We start from the raw sequence: 21,484 nt of genomic DNA, 5'->3' as shown, positions 1-21,484 counted from the left end.
CAAGGCCAATATATCCTTCCGCAAATAAGGGGACCAAAACAGCACACAGTACTCCAGTTGTGGCCTCACCAGTGCCCTGTACAGTTGCAGCAAGACCACCCTGCTTTTATACTCCATCCCCCTCGCAATAAAGGCCAACATTCCATTCGCCTTCTTGGTCACCTGCTGCACCTGCAGACTGAGTTTTTGCGATTTGTGCACAAGGACCCCCAGGTCCCTCTGCACCGTCGCATGCTGCAGCTTTTCACCCTTTAAATAATATTCCATCCTACTATTATTTCTTCCAAAGTGGATATCCTCATATTTGCCAACGTTATACTCCATCTGCCAGGTCCTCACCCACTCACTCAGCCTTTCCAAATCTCTCTGCAGACTTTCCGTGTCCTCCATGCAATTCGTTTTTCCACTCATCTTCGTGTCATCAGCAAACTTTGTTACTCTACACTCAGCCCCCTCCTCCAGATCGTCTTTACTGTATATTGTATACTGTATATTGATCATCCTTACTGTATATTGGGCTTGTACTTATAATAAATTTCACCCTATTTACAATCCCTAATGACAGATATGGGGAGTCTCAACCAGATTGTCTTTATTTTTGACAGAGAAGTGCTATATTATTTCCCCAAAGTTCTAGAGTAAGAATTCAGTTTTGTTTGGTTCATTGTTTTCTGCATGAATCTTGTATGTATATTCAATGTGGCACAATCCAGAGCTTCCTGCAATGACTAATTCTCTCCCATTTTGTCTTTACTTATTTTCTGAATTATAGTAACTCATGCAGAATTCTGTGGGAAGTGAACTTTATTCAATTGTTCATTTTTTTTAATTTTTAAATTGTGGGACATGGGCAGCGCTGGCTGGCCAACATTTATTGCTCATCCCTAGTTGCCCGAGGGCAGTTGAGAGTCAACCGCATTGCTATAACTCTGGAGTCACATGTAGGCCAGACCAGGTAAGGACGGCAGATTTCCTTTCCTGAAGGACATTAGTGAACTAGATGGGTTCTCCTGACAATCGACAATGGTTTCACGGTCATCAGCAGATTCTTAATTCCAAGTTTTTTTTATTGAATTCAAATTCTACCATCTGCCGTGGTGGGATTGGAACCCTGTTCTTCATTTGTGAATGTGGGCAACCATTTGGCAGCTGTTATCTGCAGATTAACATAATAGTAATATTGCAAAGCATCACTATCAATGACGCTTCCAGAACTAGCGAGGACAACTGCCCATTCACTTGAGATTGGTTAATTCAACACGGATACCTTGGGATTTTTCTGTGTGAACTAGCAGTAACCAGTGAGACATTTGAGGAAGAGAGGGTGCTCCGTTGTTTTATATTTGAAATACACTTATCCTCTGGTTCTCCTTATCCTTTATTAAACTCCATTAGCCACACATAACCTGGAGTCACGCTTACAGGAGCGGGTAATAGTGAAAATATCCACGGCTTATTAAAATTGACTTCACACCTATTCACCCCAATGTCGCAAGTATTTTATGGATAAAATCAATGGTAAGGTTCTCAGTTTGAACTCTACATGTATCTATCACTGGAAAATGAATACTTTATATTCACAACATCTATGAAGTCAGCAGGTTTGATAACTTGGCAAAACTTTTGCTTTTTTCTAATATAATTTTGCAGCAGAATCTAACTGGCCTCTCCAGACACAGTGAATCCGCCCATCCCAACACAAGCAAAGCCATACTCACAGAAGTTGCAAAAATGGCAAATTTGAAAACATCTCTTCCGTTATTTCGTGGTAACTTCCGTTTACCAAACTCCTGGGGACGGAATGCAAACAACAACATTAAGAGGATGCAATTGTTTGTAATGACCTTGATATGACTGAAATGATGGGAAAGTCTAACAGTGAGGTCTTTATTTTTCAAACACTTCAATACAGAACTCCTGACTTTTCATATATGTAATTTATAACGTGACTTCCTTCCTTTAAAAAAGGGATTGATTTGACGTGGTGGACTTATTTATTCATTGGTTGCAATGGTGTACTTTATCCAGTTTTGATCAAAAGTCTCTTTCGAAATTATTTTCTTTACACTTTTTCATTGGACATAGATCCCTTGCAACACAAATTACTCTGTAAATGTGTAGTATGGCTACAGGGAATGAAAAAAACTGTTGGAAGCGAATGCAATATTCTATTCTCTTACACATGGCCAAATCTATTTTAAAAAGACGTGTGAGTGAAAATAGAAAACTACCGGCTAAAGATTGAATTGAAATGAAATAGTGAGAAGACTAGATATACAGCAGTTCCCAGAGGAGCCAGAGCATCTGCTGAACACTCCCTGTTTTATGATGTTACTGAAGGAGTAAAAATTAAAGTAAAATTAAAGTTGAAAACAAAAGTCTCCTAAGTCGTATCCCGCTACCGCCTTACAAAACCACTGTTAAATGTCAAATTGGCAAAATGTTCAATATTCTGCATTGCCAACGCTGCAAAGTCCTGCCTGGAGCTGACAATCAGAATGGGTATACCGCTTCCATTTATTTGTTAGCATTGTTCTTATGTTGCACAATGCAGTAAGATAGAGTTACAGAATAAGATAAACAATCTCACATCTCCTACAACCTAAACTTCATTTCCCTGCGTGCGTTTTGGTTGTATTTTAAAGCGGTGCCGACTGTCCACTGATGTAAATAAGAATTGTCACTTTGTTAGGGAACAGATGAAGAAAAAAAAATAGACAAGAGATATATCGCAGTCGGTTCTGGTTACTTACAGGGAAATTATATCATTGGGGGGGATCCTTGGGACAGATGAAGTTCCAACACACATGACCGCGTCCCTTGTACAACTGCAGCGACGTGGGCATTTCGTTGGTTTTCTGATTTCAGCGCCGGATAACAAGCTGATTCCAATTGCAAGAGAAAGAAAGGCAAAACTCTTATTCAAACTGCACATTTTTGCTCCTTGACATGCCCGTACAAACGGCCATTAAAAAAGAACCCACCCCCTTTGCACAGTCCTGCGGCTCCCACTTTCTGCACCGTGCGCCGTTTCCACAAAGTGCTGACATCAGCGAGGAACCGCAGCCCTGGCTCCCATGAATTATTTATTGGATATTCCGACTCCAGAGAGTTTAAAAATATCCACTTCTCCCACAACACGCTTCGGCGTGCCCTTGCCCGCTGTCTTACCTCTTCTCCCCGTGTGAGAGAGGCCGCGGAGGGTAGGACACAAGCGCTGAAACATCGGATGGTAGAAGCATTTAAAAATGAACGCTGATTGATTATTGTAATTTAGGAAGGCAAATATGAATGGCCTCCCCCAGGGATTTAGAACTAAAACCACAGGAAACACTTCCTGTCCCCTTCACCTGAGTACTTTGCAAATATCCCCACAATTTTCAAATCGATAAGCATAAAACTTCATCAACTTCAATTTCTGCTTTTCCTCGTATTTACATTTATATGTACACAACTTCCCCCACCCACCTCTCTTCTTAATATTCCTTTGGAGAAAAGACAGTAATTAGAAGTAGTCCCAAAGTGGATCACAAATCTTTAATTCATTGATAATTGACATGTGTATTCCATTTAAGGAGGGGTTGGTGAACTTCTAACGTGGAGAATTTAAAAGGCGATATATTGTCTAGCAAGTTGGGTGCTAGTGAAAAGGCACCGATTTCAATCAGCACCTTGGACAAGGACACTGAACAACAGTCAGCATCTTTGGAAGGAGGCCTGTAGCCGTGTAAAAAAAACACGCAAAGAGACAGTAGTCCAGGGACAGAAAATCAGGAGATAATAATCAGACCTGTTCATACTGGGTGGCTACTGACACTTTCAGGATCTGTGTTTGTTCTAAAAATAGCTTGCGTGTCACCTCGGTAGCCCTGGAGGGCTGGACAGGCATTGCAAGCCTACGCAGACGATTGAAATAGGCACTCAGAGGGATAGAAAAATAGTAACATACTGGCAAGACGTCTCACGACAAAATCCCACCACAAACATGACAATCATTTAATACAGTAGCAGTACATGAAATATTCAATAAACTAGATAACAGCGTCTAGATGTGTGAGTTTTACACGAGGGTGATTTTCTTTCTGTATGTACTGTAAGCTTTGTCTGTATAACGCGCAAGAAACACTATACTAATACAATAATAAATCAGATCAAATGTTGTCCACTGTAACTAAGACGGACCACGATTTGAGAGAAAGTGAATAATAATTGCAATCAGAAGCACAAGCAAACTGATGTAACTTAATATACCTGTAGTATAGATTTTAAAGTGGTCATTAATGGGACACAGTGGGGAGGAAAAGCTGGAATCTTTGTTGCCTGTCCATTTATGACATTAGCTGGTGATCATTTTCTCTATAGTGCTGCACCCAGAGACATGTGAGTAAGTCTGAGGGGATGCGAATGTGGCTATATTCAAAACTGATAGGATTCTCATCCAGACTCGAAACGTTAACTCTATGCTCTCTCCACAGATGCTGTAAGACTTGCTGAGATTTTCCAGCATTTTCTGCCGAAATTAACAGTCAGAATTACAGTATTTCTGTTCCTGAGTTTTGGAGGTGGTGGAGGGCAATTTTAAGCTTTAATGGCCTAAATGCTTGCATGGAACTAAACCGTTGGAACCTAATCTGGGTAATCATTTAATTTAAAATGAACAATAATTCACTTGTTAGTTAGCTGATAAACTGATGTGGAAAATTCAATAGCAATATGTGGTGAAGGGAGAAAGTGATATTTTCACTGTTGAAGTGGAATATCAAGCACTCCAGAGTTGTGTTCACAAGTCTACAATGTTGCTCTTCATATTTAAGTTTTGTAAACTTGTTTTGAGCAGCACAACCAAAATATAAGGGGCATTGATAATGGATTGCCCTATCAGAGTGAGGATTTTGCATTCAACTTTCTGTATTGGATTAGCCCCTTCTTTCATATTATAAAATGGCAGTGACAGACTATATGTGAAGGACAAAGTTGGATGGAACTGGTTAATGTTATGGGTTGTTCTCTTTTCATGGATTCAAGTCCTGGCAGAATGATAGGATAAGAAGCCTTGCTCCTTTATCAATGGCTGGGCTATTCAGATCTTAATTCAGCTCCTGCAGTCCCCTCTTGACACCTTCAGCTTCACGATTCATGGCTTCTGTGGTTATCTAGGATCCATGATTGGGATTATCAGGCTTTAATTGACAAAAGTAATCACTGAAGATACAAATCTTATTTCATTTTCTTCCTAGTTGCCATTTTGATTAGCTCGATCAGGAACATTGCCTTTGGTGATTCTAGTTTATTTTGAAGCTCTTGATCAAAGGCTACTTAACTTTTATAAGCTTCTGAGGAAATTACTGTCTTTTCAAAAGGAATAATGATTGCTGTCGTTAGGAGCTTGATGCCTGTGAGTGCTGGATAATTGATAAAGCAACCCACTTCAATGGATTTACTTTCACAATTACTATAATGCTGTTACTGCTGTATTTCTGAATTCTTCTGGAGGAAAGGCACCAAGGCAGGTTAGACCATCAAGGCACAAATCAATTGCAGTTTATTTGCCAAAATGAATTTGATTTCAAGATCTGATTTTGATTTCTGTTTATTCTTCTTTAACAAATCTGAACAATCATTTAATGATGCACAATGTTAAAAACATTGCTGAAAATAACTAAATGATAACAGGAAATGTGGATCATACCTTGCTTACTGATTGAATAAAATGCACTGTGATGTATTTATTGTCATTGCAGATATAGCAACATGCATCAATGCTTTGACTCCAAATGTAGTGGTTGAGAATGAACACAAACATTAATTAACTAAATAAAAGTTCTTAAAAAGGTGGCATTGACTGCAAAATGCTTCCAGTTTATTCCATTTATGGTTTATGACTGCAATGGACACTGTCACATCTTAAACAAGATAATAAAGTGAACTCTGAAATGCTGAGTATCAGCTAAATACAAGCAAGCTAACAGTTGGGGGTGGCAGTGGCTTACTGATATTGTCCCTGGGTTCATGGTCTAGAGATTCAGGATAATGCTCTCGGAGTCTTAGCACACCATGGCAGGTGGTGACGTTTGATTTGTTTTGGAAATCTGGAATTAAAAGTCTAATGATCACCATGGAATCATTGTTAATTGTCATTACAACTCACCTGATTCACTAATACCTTTTAGGGAAGGAAATCTGCCATCCTTACTTGATCTAGCCTATATGTGACTCCGGATCCATAGCAATATAGCAAGCCACATTTTTGTGTCATACCACTAAAAATTTGAAAAGGAGTTAATTCAGACGGATCACCCAGCATTGACTTAGGCCCTGTCAACTCTGCAAAATCCTCTTTAGTAACATCTTGGCTAGTGCCAAAAGTGGGAGAGCAGTCTCACTGACTAGTCAAGCAACAGCCTGACATAATAATACTCACAGAATCATTCCCTACAGGTAGTGTCCCACCAGCACTATTCCTGAGCATGCCGTACCCAACAGAGGTGGTGGCACAATGATATACAGTTGGTGGGGAGAGTGGGGGATGAGTTTCCCTGGGAGTCCTCAACATGGTCCCTGAATCCCATGAAGCCTCATGGTATCAGGTCAAACATGATCAAGGAAACATCACACTGATTACCTTGAACATCCTCTCCCCTAACCCCTTTGCTCTCTTCCATCCCCCCACCCCTCCACCGCCATTATCGACTGAATTAGAAATCCTCCATGTTGAGCATGTTGGAAGAAGAACTGAGCATGGCAAGGTATTCTGGGTAGGGGATCACCAAGAGTGGCTCAGTAGCACTATTAAAGACTAAGCTGGCTGGATCCTAAAGGACATAACTGCTAGACTGGGTCTGTAGGCGGTGTTGAGAGAACCAGCAAGAGGTTAAAAAACATACTTGGCCTCATCCTCATAAACCTGTCTGTCACAGATGCATCTGTTCATGACAGTATCGTAAGGAATGGTATAGGAGTAAATACAGTGTCCAAACTGAAAAAAGTACAAGTAAATTGCCACTTCATTGGGAGGGTGAATTGTGTCATTCAGTCATTAGGTCTGTTTCTTTCAGCAGGCTATGAGCATTTTGCAGGATTGTGGTTTGTGTCCAAGTTACTTAATGTATGAGTCACTTAAAGGAGGTGAGTAAGCTGACAGTACTTGAGAGTGAAAATGCAAGATATCAATCAGTCCTGATTGTTCCTGAGATGAGTTTTTCTTGGACTCAATAAAATTGGACCTATCGTGTTCTCTAAAGTATTGAATCATCTTAACCTATACCTATTCTTCCAAACTTCAATCTTTTTCATCCGTTCCCTGCTAAAAGCAATTAACTAATTATATCAATGATATCATGGCATGTTGAAAAGTGATTAATATGATTATGAGTTAGGTTTTGAATTACTGGGTCAAAAAAGCACACCTTAACAGGAAAGTTTCAATTAAAGACATATGCCCTACAGTGCAAGCTTCACATGAAGGAAAAATGACTAAAGCAACATCAATGCATTGTCTCCAGTCTTAAACAAAGGATGGCCAAATGGCACTATTCCAAACAGAACACAATGTCCTCCAGTGTTTAGACCAACATTCCTGCCTCAACCCACACCAATAAAAATAAATTGCTGCATCTGTCATGCAGCTCATTTGGTGTCTATGGGATCTTCTTGTGTGCAAATTGTTGCTCTTTTTGATGAAGTGACAGCAATAATTCACTGGCTGTGGATGACATGATGAGGGGTTTAATATAAATTTTTTTTTCTATTATCTATTCAGCAAATAATAGTTTTCCACCATTCAGTCAGCCCGAAACATGAATTCTGTTATCAAACAAATTCATTCTTTCACGATATAAAACTGTTTTGCATTAAAATTACATTTGTAACAGATTTCCTATCAGTCTGGATAACATTTGGAATGAAACTATGCAGAAATCATTTTGTAGTGAGGGAACATGGAGGACAATAAGGGACAACATGCTTATTGAAGAAATCTTAATATAATTAATACTACAGATCTTAATTATTTAAGCAGTAAACGTTTCCTCAAAGAATTTAAGCTACATGGTAGATTAAATCAGATGAATAATAACATCTTGGCATTTCAAAATGCCACAGCATTTCATTTATAAACTAATGGGCCCAATGATTGATAATTAAATCCAATTATCCATTAAGCAACAGGGAAGATTTGCTAGCACTGTCGTGCTTTATTTCACAAGATCAGACTCATCACAAAAATGAAAAAAATTAGGTTTGTTAGGTTTATACTTTATGCACCAAACAAGTAACTGATAGTCAATATTTAAAATATTGCCCAGGAATAGGAACAATAATCCAGTTAGCATTCAATATATTTGAAAAGCTCACTTACTTAAGAAACCATATGCATGCACCATCAATAATAGAACACATTAGGAGATTACACAGTTACCGAGATGTGGGAGGAGGGGAAGTGGTGAGTTGTAGGGAATGCAGGGGGTTACATAAGAACATGTTCAATCATGATACTCTAACGTACATGGCGGGGGGCAGCTATGAAGGTCCGGCTGCTCTTTTTCTGAGCGTCAATTTTGTGCATTCACACCTCTTTTTGTCATGCAGACTCAGGAATTAGGCATACAAACTATTTTATGATGTTGCTGTGCTGGCTCAGATGAATAACTCTGCATAGGGACAACTCGTCCATTAATAATCCATAGTTCTATGTGCAGAAGCATGTGGACTTTGCTTATGATTTCTCCAGAATGATGCAGCTGAGATTTGGGATTTCAGATTGGCCACTTGCATTAATATTTAAACATGCTAGGCCACAACACTGCCCACAATAAGATGGCAGCTAGATACTGACAAATGAAATGTTTTTGTTATTACCTCACTGGGATAGTTTAACAATTATGACATTCAGGGTTGGAAATAACACTGCTCTACCTAGCATTTCTATATAGTCACCAATCTTGAGTTCAGGCAGCTTATTTTAAAGCTTCAGAACTGGCATTTTTCTGATCTATATGACTGAAATCACACAGTGCATCTGTTAATTGAGCTCTCGTGGCAGTGCATATGGAGGGTTTAAAAATAATTCTAACTTTCTGATTTGAGTAGGTAATCAATAGATTAATACTGAGGATAATGAGATCATAATTACTCACAAAAACAACAACAACCTGCATTTATATAGCATGTTTAACGAAGTAAAATGGTCCAAGGGGACAAATAAGATGCTTGAGGAGTATAAAAAGTGCAAGAAACTACTTAAGGAAGAAATCAGGAGGGTTGAAAGAGGACATGAGGTTGCTTTGGCAGTCAAGGTGAAGGATAATCCTAAGAGCTTCTACAGGTATATTAAGAGCAAAAGGATAGGAAGGGATAAAATTGGTCCTCTTGAAGATCAGAGTGGTCGGCTATGTATGGAACCAAAAGAAATGGGGGAGATATTAAATGGGTTTTTGCATCCATATTTACTAAGGAAACTGGCATGGAGTCTATGGAAATAAGGCAAACAAGTAGGGAGATCATGGAACTGTACAGATTAAAGGAGAGGAGGTGCTTGCTATCTTGAGGCAAATCAGAGTAGATAAATCCCCAGGACCAGACAGGGAATTCCCTTGGACCTTGAAGGAGACTTGTGTTGAAATTGCAGGGGCCCTGGCAGATATATTTAAAATGTCGGTATCCGTGGGTGAGGTGCCGGATGATTGGAGGATAGCTCATGTTGTTCTGTTGTTTAAAAAAGGCTCAAAAAGTAATCCGGGAAGTTACAGGCTGGTAAGTTTGATGTCAGTAGTAGGTAAATTATTGGAAGGAGTACTAAGACATAGGATCTACAAATATTTGGATGAACAGGGACTTATTAGGGAGAGACAACATGGCTTTGTGCATGGTAGATCATGTTTAACCAATCTATTAGAGTTTTTCGAGGAGGTTACTAGAAAAGAGGATGAAGGGAAGGAGGTGCATGTTGTCTACATGGACTTCAGTAAGGCCTTTGACAAGGTCCCACATGGGTGGTTAGTTAGGAAGGTTCAGTTGCTAGGTATACGTGGAGAGATAGTAAATTGGATTAGACATTGGCTCAATGGAAGAAGCCAGAGAGTGGTAGTGGAGGATTACTTCTCTGAGTGGAGGCCTGTGACTAGCGGTGTGACACAGGGATCAGTGTTGGGTCTGTTGTTTGTCATCTATATCAATGATCTGGATGATAATGTAGTTAATTGGATCAGCAAATTTGCTGATGAAACAAAAATTGGAGGCTAGTGGACAGTGAGGAAGGTTTTCAAAGCTTGCAGAGGGATTTGGACCAGCTAGAAAAATAGGCTGAAAAATGGCAGATGGCGTTTAATACAGACAAGTGTGAGGTATTGCACTTTGGAAGGACAAACCAAGCTAGAACATATAAGGTAAATAGTAGGACACTGAAGAATGCAGTAGAACAGAGGGATCTGGGAATACAGATACATAATTCCCTAAAAGTGGGTGTCACAAGTAGATAGGGTTGTAAAGACTGCTTTTGGAATATTGGCCTTTATAAATCAAAGTATTGAGTATAAGAGTTGGAATGTTATGAAGAGGTTGTATAAGACATTGGTGAGGCTGAATTTAGGGTATTGTGTGCAGTTTTGGTCACCTAATTACAGGAAGGATATTAATAACATTGAAAGATTGCAGACAAGGTTTACAAGGATGTTGCCGGGATTTGAGAAACTGAGTTACAGAGAAAGATTGAATAGGTTAGGACTTTATTCCCTGGAGCCTAGAAGAATGAGGGGAGATTTGATAGACATGTATAAAATAATGATAGATGTAGATAGAATGAACGCGAGCAGGCTTTTTCCACTGAGGCTAGGGGAAAAAAAAAGTAGAGGACATGGGTTAAGGGTGACGGGGAAAAAGTTTAAAGGGAATATTGGGGGGTTCTTCACACACAGAGTGATGGGAGTGTGGAATGAGCTACCAGATGAAGTGGTAAAGCTGGGCTCACTTATAACACTTGGACAGGTACATGGATGAAGGGGGTGTGGAGGGATGTAGTCCAGGTGCAGGTCAGTGGGACTAGGCAGAAAAATGGTTCGGCACAGCCACAAAGGGACAAAAGGCTGTAATGTTTAATGGTTTTATGGTTCTAAGGATCTTAATAGGAACAATATGAAACAAAACTAGATACTCAGCCACTTAAGAAGATATTAGGTTGGATGACCAAAGCTTTGTTTAAATTGGTAGGTTTGAATGAGTATCTTAGAAGAGAATAGAGAAGAAGAGAGATTGAGAGCTTTATAGTAGGAATTCCAAAACTTAGGGCTTTGAAAATTGAAGGGATGGCTGCCATTGGTGGAGTGATTAAGAGGTCAAAATTGGAGGAGAGCAGATATCCATAAGGATCGGAGGAGGTTATAGAGATTTCAAGATTGAGAAAATGGAGGAGTGTAAAAATAAGGATAAAAAACTTAAAATGGTGTTCCTGCTGTATTAGGAGCTGATGTAAGTGAGTGAGGACAATGGGTGAAAGGGGCTTGATGCAAGTTAGGACATGTGCAGCAGAGTTTTGCACAACATCAAATTTACAATGGGTAGAATGTGGGTGGTCAAAGGCATGAATGAGGATTTCAGCAGCAGAGAAGCTGAGACAGGGATGGAATTGGGCAGTGTTAACAGAGGTAGGTGGTCTTAATGATATTGCAGATATGTGGTTGGAAGCTCATTTCAGGGTCAAATTTGACATTGCAGTGGTCTATAATCTGCTTCCACATTAAACAGTAATGGCAGGAGTTGGGGGGTGTCAGGTTGGGAGGGGGAGTTAGTAGCCAGGATAAAAGAAGAAGCATATTTACTAATTTCATGCTCGATCTCCATTATACTGCACTCATACTCCTCATAATTTTTTAAAATTTCCTTCAATTGCCCCTGAGGTTGCCATGAAATCACATAGATCCACCATTCAGCAGCCTGTTTCTCTGAAATACAGGAATCCTTTGAGAATTGCAGTAAAAATATCAAATATTTCAAAAATGTACTCTATAAATAATACAAATTAATGAATGTTTTGAAAGCAGGAGTCTGGAACAAGGAAAGGTTGTTTAATTGTTCACTTCTATTATTCTGCTGACTAAGGAGAGAGATTAATAGACATCTCTTACACGAGGGGTTCCTGGAGCACAGAATGTTTTGCCATAGGGAGAGGCTGGAGTAGGCACATGTTTTAAGGGAAGACTGGTTAAATGATGAAGCAAAGCAAGATACTGAGCCATGGGGAGGGGGAAAAAAACTGCAGGTTTAGTTTTGCATTGTTCTAACAAAGACTAGCAGGCATGATAGGACAAATAATCTTTCTATGTGCTATTAACTGACAAATGAATCAGAAGTTTCAGTGATAGCACCTCCCAGAGAGAAGATTCAATCTGGATTTGAACACAAAATCCTGGGCTGGCACTGCAATGCAGTACCAAGGGAGAGCTGCATCTGTGGAGATCATAGTGAAGAAAATCGATGTTCCTTCTATTATGCTTCTGTGCAGTAAGAGTGCTGCAACATAGGGGCTGTGGAGCATAGAATAATTGCAGAACTTCATGCTTCATTAACAGAGTGTTCAATTTGGTTATTTACTGCAAGTGAGGATTTGGTGCAGAGAAAGAAGGAGTTTTCTTTTACCTTTAGTAGCTGGTGAGTGTTGTTCTTTCATTTCCAAACTAGGAAATTAACTCACTCTTACTTTACTTTCTCAAATTAGTAACCAACAAACTATTAAATAAATAAATACAGTTAGATAGACATGGTTGGGTAGCTGGTGTGCTACTACAGCATGTGAAACTTGGTGTAAAGCGTCTGAATCCCAAATAACCATACCTGAGGTAAGTTTCTGCAGCTGGAGAAACTGCCGCTCAGAGTTGTTGAGATGGAGTCGGAGTTGCAGATGCTGTGGGAGGGGAGTTAACTGGAGAGTTTGCCCCAGGAGGCAGTTACATCCCTCAGGTTAAGCAGAACTTTGATTAATGGTCAGGGATAGGTCAGTGTGACTGTGAGTCAGACAGTGAGATCTGAGATGTAGTGATGGAGGAGCATCAGCCCTTGCCTTTGGCCAACAGGTACAAGATACTTGCTAACTGTATAGAAGAAAACAAGGATAACTGGGTGGATAGCAAAACTGTCCATATTACTATGGTGTAGTGTCTATATTCTCTGGTGTTTAAAGAATGAGAAGTGATCTGACTGAAACATACAAGTCTCTGAAAGGGCTTGATAGGATGGACACTGAGTGGTTGCTTCCCTTGACTAGGGAATTTGGAACATGTGGCACCGTATCTGGGATACATGGGATAAAGAACCGATTATTTAGGACTTAGATAAGGAGAAATGCCTTCACTCAAAGTAAGCAGTCTCACAACACCAGGTTTAAGTCCAACAGATTTATTTGGTATTACAAGCTTTTGGAGCATTGCTCTTTCATGAGGTGAGTATGTGAGTATGACTCATCTGATGAAGGAGCAGCGCCCAAAAGCTCATGATACCAAATAAACCTGTTGGACTTCAACTGGTGTTGTGAGATTTCTTACTGTGCCTCCTGCAGTCCAATGCTGGCATCTCCACTCAAAGGTTGTGAGTTTTTGGAATTTTCTACCCCAGAGGGGTAGAAAGCTGATTTAAACATATATTTGAATCAAGGGATATGGGCAGAGGAGTTGGCACACAAGATCAGCTTTGATTGTATAGGATTGCAGAGCAGGCCAGATGAGCTGTATTGTCTACTTCAGCTCCTATTTCTTTTTTTATCTTCTTGGGAGGCCATTCAAGTGGAGTGAGTGAAGGGGATGTGATAGTGGTCAGGGACAGCATAGTGAGGAGAATAGATACTGTTCTCTCCAGCCATAGCAGGAGTTCTGAAGTTTAACGACATAGGTAGAACTAGCATTGATGTTCCACTGAGGGTGTTTGAAGAACTACTATTTAAATTGAAAAGTAGAACCTCAGAAGTTATAATTTCTGGATTGTTGTTTGGCCATACAGAACCTGAGCATTGTTAAAAAATAGATGTATTGTCAATGTTTTTTGCCCTGTATTCAGCAGGATAATATTGAGAAGAATATTGAATGTAAAGAGGACAACAATTTATGTTGCATGAGAAGGGAGTGCTGATTGGTTGGCAAGTGGATTCTGATTTGTAAAGGTATTGCCACGGGGAATGCACTAGGAAACAGTTAACTGCCAAACTTTTGTTTAAATTCATACCAGAGAGGTTGACTTTGATTGGTCAAAATATTGCCATGGGAAATGAACCAGGGAATGGCTGTCGCCCTAGCTTTTGTTTAGTTGAAAAAGGCACAATGTTTGGACATGCTCAATCTGTCAGCAAAGGACAGGGCCCCGTGTCTGAATATATGTAGCTTCTAGAATATCTAAGTGAGCCACACGGCGACCCCAACTGATAATCTTAAATTGTTTGTCAGTATAATTCTTAGCACAATCAGGATGTTTAACAAGTATTGTCCAATCACAGAATCACATCTAATTTTGGATATTATGTTTTGAGTTTTCAACCGCAAACTGTTTGAGTCTGTACTTTGCCTGTTTCAGACAAGTAAAGAGGTATATTGTTTGATACTATCCACCAATGTTTTTACCAGTGCTTGCAGGACAGTCCAGAGTAAACTGCGTAAAATGCAGGATGCCTAGCTGTGCGCCAAGGCAGATGAAATACAGAGATATGCTGACAGAAATGATTTGAAACGGTTCTATGAAGCCCTCAACACTCTCTACGGACCTCAATCTCTTGGGAGTCCCCCCCCCCCGGTATACATGGTACAACTCTCATTACAGAGAAGGGTCAGATCCTGCAGAGATGGGCTGAACACTTTGAAGCCATCCTCAACCGACCGTCATCTATTAATGATGAGGCAATAAACAGGATTCCCCAGGTTGATATCAACAGCGCCATGGATGACCCACCGGTAGTAGCAGAAGTCACGAAAGTTGTCAGCCAGCTATCCAGTGGCAAAGCCCCAGGGGCAGATGCCATACCCACAGAGATCTATAAAGCTGCTGGTCCTGCACTTATCGAGAAGCTCACTGAGTTGTTCCAGTCCTTTTGGAAGCAAGGATCCATTCCTCAGGATCCTGAAGATGCTTCCATCGTACACCTCTACAAGAGGAAGGGCCATCGGCAAGTATGTGACAACCACCAAGGAATCTCACTGCTCTCCATCACAGGAAAGACCCCTGCAAGAGTCCTGCTAAATCATCTGGTCACTCATCTGGAGCTGGGCTTGCTTCCAGAGTCACAGTGTGGCTTCCGCAAAGATCGTGGGACTACTGACATGATTTTTGCTGCATGCCAACTTCAGGAGAAGTGTCAGGAGCAGAATCGCGAGCTCCACACAACCTTTGTTGACCTCACGAAAGCCTTCGACACTATAAGCCGACAAGTCCTGTGAAGGATCATGTCAAAGTTCGGCTGTCCTCTCAAATTCATTCAGATGGTACACCATTTCCATGATGGCATGATGGTCAGAGTACTGGATGGCAGAGAATCCTCTGAGGCATTCCCAGTCACCAACAGTGTCAAACAGGGCTGTGTGCTCGCACCCACACTCTTCAGCATGATGTTTACTGCCATGCCAGTGTTGCTGGAATCAGCCTCAAGTACAGAGTGGATGGGAAGCTCTTCAACCTGAGGAGACTTCACGCTATTACCAAAGTGAAAGAGACTGTTCTGAGAGATTTCCTCTTTGCTGATGACTGCACCCTGTATGCTGGCTCAGAGCCAGAGATGCAAGTCAGTATGGACAAATTTTCCACTGCTTGTGACAACTTTGGACTCACCACCAACATTAAAAAGACTGAAGTCGTGTGCCAGGTTGCTCCTCATGCACTGTACACAAAATCCATAATCACAATCAAGGGGCAGAAACTACAGGCTGTGGATGAATTCACTTATCTTGGCAGCACCCTCTCCCAAGCAGTGACTATTGATATAGAAGTTAACTGCAGAATAGCAAAGGCAAGTTCTGCTTTTGGTAGACTGCACTCCAGCGTATGGGATCATCAAGGAATCAGCCCAGCAACAAAACTGAAGGTCTACAGCGCCGTGGTACTCACTACCCTCCCATATGCCTGTGAAATGTGGACTGTGTATCCAAGGCACGCAAGACAGCTCAATCATTTCCACATGAGTTGTCTTTGCAGAATATTACGCATCCGTTGGCAAGACAAAGTACCAGGCATTGAAGTTCTCTCTACAGCAAGTCTACCATCAGTCTACACACTGCTGATGAGAGCGCAGACTCGGTGGGCAGGTCATGTCATCCATATGTCAAACGAGCACATACTCAAGCAGCTCCTTTTTGGGGAACTCTCTGCTGGAAGACGCTCGCATGGAGGGCAGAAGAAATGTTTCAAGGACACATTCAACACCTCCCTGAAGTTGCTTGACATTGATATGACCACCTGGGAGGCACTGGCACAAAACCGTCCTACCTGGCGCTGCCTCATCCATAAAGGCTGTCAAGCTCACAAAGCATGGTGTATTCCTGAAGCACAACTTAAGCGTGAGCTGCGCAAGTCCAGAGCCACCAGTGCAACAACTACAGTGTCTACGCAAGTCTGTCCAATATGTGCCATGACATTCCGTGCCCGAATTGGCCTGATCAGTCATCTTCGGACACACTGCAACCAGCCTCAAAATAATGTCAAGGTCCTCATTGATGACGATGGATGAATAACATCCACCAATTATTGGGATGTACAGCCACATACTTGGCATCACACTGCCACTGAAATTCATATACCGCATTATTCATTTGTGTGATCAGCAGACGTCTTTCTGGCTTGATGGTAGCATCCTGTTAGTGCAAATACCACTTGCGTTGCTATTGTATAATAGCACCATGAAAGAGCAAGCTTTACCCGTTGCTCAAATTTCTGAGACACTCTCAGGGTAATCTGAGGTAGGCTGAGCAGTTTTCAAGATTGAAAGTTGTGGCCTTCAGCCCATTCATGAGTTGTACGATGTATAGAGATCAATGATCTGTTCAGGGTTACTGTTATCCTATAGGATATCTTTGAGGTGGCTTGTTTCAGCATCAAGTTTATACCATGAACAAGTAGCTTAGGCCCTATATATGACGTTGACGATAAGGCCAATCTGAAAGTGCATGGAATTATAGAAATCCCAATGCGTACATTGACCGGTGAAGGTAGACTTGTGGTAGTAAAGATTAGTAGATGATCCACTAGCGGGTTTCTCAAATAGCACATTGAGGAAAAGGAGCTCAGTTGACTGCCCCATTTCAAAGGCGAATTTGAAGTCCATGAAGGTGTGTAAGGAAATTCTTACATGCAACTGCGTTTTTAAATATAGCAAGTACCTATTAAAAATATGAAAAGAAGGTTAGGTGTCATTCCATCAAAGATATGTTTCTCTTGGAAACTGGTGACGATGTTTGTGAGAGCTGGGCCTAGGACTTCAGTACTCATATGATTGATGCTAGGTATGCAGACCATATGTCCCAACTGCTGGAATTGTATCAAACAGCAGGTCCCTTCAGCAATTTGCAACAGGTAAAGTACTGGTCATACCCAAGCAACCTGTGCTTGCAAAACTCAAAACATAATGTCCAACATAAGATGAGATTCCATGTTTGGACAACACTTCCTAAACCATCTTGATTGTGCGAAGAACTAGATTATGTGCGCTGGAAGATAGATATATTCACACACAGGGCCCTGTCCTTTACAGAGAGATGAAAAATATCCATAATTTGTCTTTTCCTTCAGGGACAGTGATTTCCTGGTTTGTTCCCATGGCAACACCTTGACCAATCAGATTCAACCTGCCTAGTCTGAATTGAAACTAAAGCTTGACAGTTAACTGCTCCCTAATTCATTCTTCATGGCAATATTTCTACCAATCAGAATCCGCTTGCCAACTAATCAACATTCTCTTCTATGTCAGTATAAATTGTTATTTTCTTTAAAATTGGTATTTTTGTTAATTCTGTCCTGATAAGTACAAATGAAATGCTTCAACTGCACCTCTTTTTTAATCTCTGGATTATTATGACATGCGAACCAGGATATGTATACACAGATTGGAACATTAAATTAATGACCGAAAGATAAGTGTGGGAGGCAGGAATTTGGCATCCTGGGTCACTGATATGAATACTAAGGAAAGGGGGAAAATGAGATGGAATCTACTTGGAATCGTTGTCCTGGTGAACTGAATAATTCAGGCAATAGGCAGATCTTTAAACTAATAAAAAAGGGGAGGGGAGGTTACAGGAAAGGGTAAATTCAAAAGCAGTGAGGGAAATGTCAAGCCCTAGAGCAGAGTAGCATTTTAGGTAAAAATAAGCAGAGTGGGTCAGGCACAAACAACAAGGGTAGTGGGGCTTTAGTGACTGAGGTGACATCAGGAAAAATCAAAAAACGTTAAGTCTAAATGCATTATATCTGTGTGTGTGAAGCACTCAACACAAAGTAGATGAATTAATAGCACAAATAGAAATGAATAGGTTTCATCTGATTAAGAACATAAGAACATAAGAAATAGGAGCAGGAGTAGGCCATCTAGCCCTTCGAGCCTGCCCCGCCATTCAATAAGATCATGGCTGATCTGTCGTGGCTCAGTTCCACTTTCCCGCCCTCTCCCCATAACCCTTAATCCCTTCTCTTATCAAAAACCCATCAACCCGCTTCTTAAAAATATTTAGCGAGGCAGCCTCCACCACTTCAACGGGCAGAGAATTCCAGAGATTCACCACCCTTTGAGTGAAGAAGTTCCTCCTCAACTCCGTTCTAAACCGCCTCCCCTTTATCTTGAGGCTGTGCCCCCTAGTCCTACTGTCTTTTTTGAGCGGGAAGAGTCTCTCCACCTCTATCCTATCCATCCCATTCATCATCTTATACGTCTCAATGAGATCTCCCCTCATTCTTCTAAACTCTAACGAGTACAAGCCTAGTTTATTCAGCCTCTCCTCATAGCTCAATCCCCTCAACTCCGGTATCAGCCTAGTAAACCTCCTCTGCACTCCCTCCAGGGCCAAAATATCCTTGCGCAGGTGCGGCGCCCAAAACTGCACACAGTACTCCAGCTGCGGCCTCACCAATGCCCTATACAGCTGCAGCAAGACCTCCCTACTTTTATATTCAATCCCCCTCGCTATGAAGGCCAGCATCCCATTCGCCTTCCTGACCACCTGCTGCACCTGCAAGCTGGGTTTTTGCGACTCATGCACAAGGACCCCGAGGTCCCTCTGCACCGTCGCCTGCTGCAGTTTTTCGCCACGTAAGTAATAGTCCTTCCTACCATTCTTCCTACCAAAGTGGACCACCTCACACTTGCCAACATTAAATTCCATTTGCCATTTCCTGGCCCATTCGCCCAGCCTATCTAGATCCTTCTGCAGACTCTCCACACCCTCTGCACAATTTGCCGTTCCCCCAATCTTGGTGTCATCAGCAAATTTCGACACCCTGCACTCGGTTCCCTCCTCCAGATCATCTATATAAATGGTAAATAGCTGAGGCCCCAGCACCGACCCCTGGGGCACCCCACTAGTCACCATCCGCCAATCCGAATAGCACCCATTGACCCCCACTCTCTGCCTCCTATTTGACAACCAATCCTCTATCCACGCTAACACCCTACCCCCAACTCCATGTCCCCTGACCTTTTGCAATAACCTCTTGTGAGGTACCTTGTCAAACGCCTTCTGAAAATCCAGAAAGACCACATCCACCGGCTCTCCTCTATCCACTGCCCTAGACACATCCTCATAGAACTCCAGTAAATTTGTCAGACACGACTTCCCTTTAATGAAACCGTGTTGCGTCCGCCCTATCAAGCAATTCCCTTCAAGATGCCTCGCAATTTCCTGCTTAATGATGGATTCTAACATTTTACCTACCACAGACGTTAAACTAACCGGCCTATAATTCCCCGCCTTTTGCCTGGCACCCTTCTTAAACAACGGCGTAACATTAGCCGTTTTCCAATCTTCCGGCACTTCCCCAGAATCCAGCGACGTCTGGAAAATAACCACCAAGGCATCCACTATCACCTCCGCCATTTCTTTCAGAACCCTCGGATGCATTCCATCCGGTCCTGGGGACTTGTCCACAATCAGCCCCTCCAGTCTGTCGAGCACCACCTCTCTAGTAACAGTAATGTCATTAAGACCCTCCATTCCTACCACCTTTCCATCGCTAACACCCGGCAAATTATTCACGTCCTCCTCCGTGAAGACAGAAACAAAAAAGTTATTCAAGACCTTCGCCATATCCCCATCCCCTACCACTAGCTCCCCTTTCTCATCCTCTAAAGGACCAACGTTCACCCTAGCCAGCCTCTTCCTTTTTATATATTTATAAAAACTCTTGCTATCCTTTTTTATATTAAGTGCTAGCCCAGCCTCATAGCTTCTCCTACCCTCCTTTATCAACTTCTTTGTCAATCTTTGTTGACATTTAAACCTTTCCCAATCCTCTTCTCGCCCACTGCTCTTAGCTACTCTAAATTCCTCCGCTTTTAATTTAACACTTTCCTTCACCTCCTTCGTTATCCACGGCTTATTACCTCTCTTCCTACTGTCCTTTTTAACCATCGGAATAAATTTCTGCTGAGCACCAAGAAAGATCTCCTTAAAGATCCTCCACTGCTCCTCAGCAGACCTACCTTCCAACACATTCCCCCAGTCCACATTCGCCAATTCTTCTCTCATCCTACCATACTCCCCTCTATTCAAACAAAGGACGCGCGTCCGGGAACCCACTTTCTCCTCCTCCATCTGCACCAGAAACTCCACCATACAATGATCACTCTCTCCAAGAGGATCCTTCACCGCAAGGTCCCTAATTCTACCCGCCTCATTACATAGCACCAGATCCAAGATAGCTTGCTCCCTCGTCGGCTCCAACACACACTGTTCAAGGAAATTATCCCGGCAGCATTCCAAGAACTCCTCCTCGAGCCCACTGCGTCCAACATGGGTCGACCAATCAATATGCAGATTGAAATCTCCCATAACTACTGCCGTCCCATTCCTGCACGCCGCACTTATTTGCGTGTTAACAGCCCGCCCCACCTCCAGATCATTATTCGGGGGCCTATAGACGACACCCATCAGCGTCTTCCTCCCTTTGCTGTTCCTAATCTCCACCCACAACGATTCCACGTTCTGCTCTTTGGCTCCGATATCATCCCTTGCTACCACCTTGATACTATCCTTAATCAGCAGAGCTACGCCACCCCCTCTTTCCTCCTGCCTATCCTTCCTAAACACTTGATAGCCCTGTACATTCATCTCCCAGTCCCTGTCACCTTGCAGCCACGTCTCTGTAATGGCCACCAGATCGTATCCATTTGTGTCGATCTGCGCCACCAGCTCATCCACTTTATTCCGAATGCTTCGTGCATTCAGATAAAGCGCTTTCATCCCAGCCTTCACCTGTACCCTATTTGCCGTTACCATGATGGAAATCTGGTTGAAAAACGATTGAGGTTGGGAATAAA

General features: G+C 41.8%; 1 protein-coding gene across 2 annotated transcripts in view; it reads right to left on the bottom strand.

Moving 5' to 3' along the window:
• The window catches only part of lgi2a (leucine-rich repeat LGI family, member 2a), an 80,923-nt gene that overhangs the window by 47,067 nt on the left and 12,372 nt on the right, over positions 1-21,484 (bottom strand). Inside the window, exons 2-3 of one of the 2 annotated variants that reach the window (XM_080189332.1) lie at positions 2,754-2,882; positions 1,719-1,790 (exon numbers count right to left, since the gene is read on the bottom strand). In XM_080189332.1, the coding sequence (XP_080045458.1) occupies positions 1,719-1,790; positions 2,754-2,882 (201 nt within the window). Of the gene's footprint in view, positions 1-1,718; positions 1,791-2,753; positions 3,005-21,484 lie in introns of those variants that run through there. The other variant, XM_080189322.1, reaches the window with a different exon arrangement.

This window comes from Carcharhinus amblyrhynchos, chromosome 1, assembly GCF_965287045.1.
Source record: "Carcharhinus amblyrhynchos chromosome 1, sCarAmb.v2.hapA, whole genome shotgun sequence".
NCBI lineage: Eukaryota > Metazoa > Chordata > Chondrichthyes > Carcharhiniformes > Carcharhinidae > Carcharhinus > Carcharhinus amblyrhynchos.
This window is presented reverse-complemented; position numbering and strand designations above follow the sequence as displayed.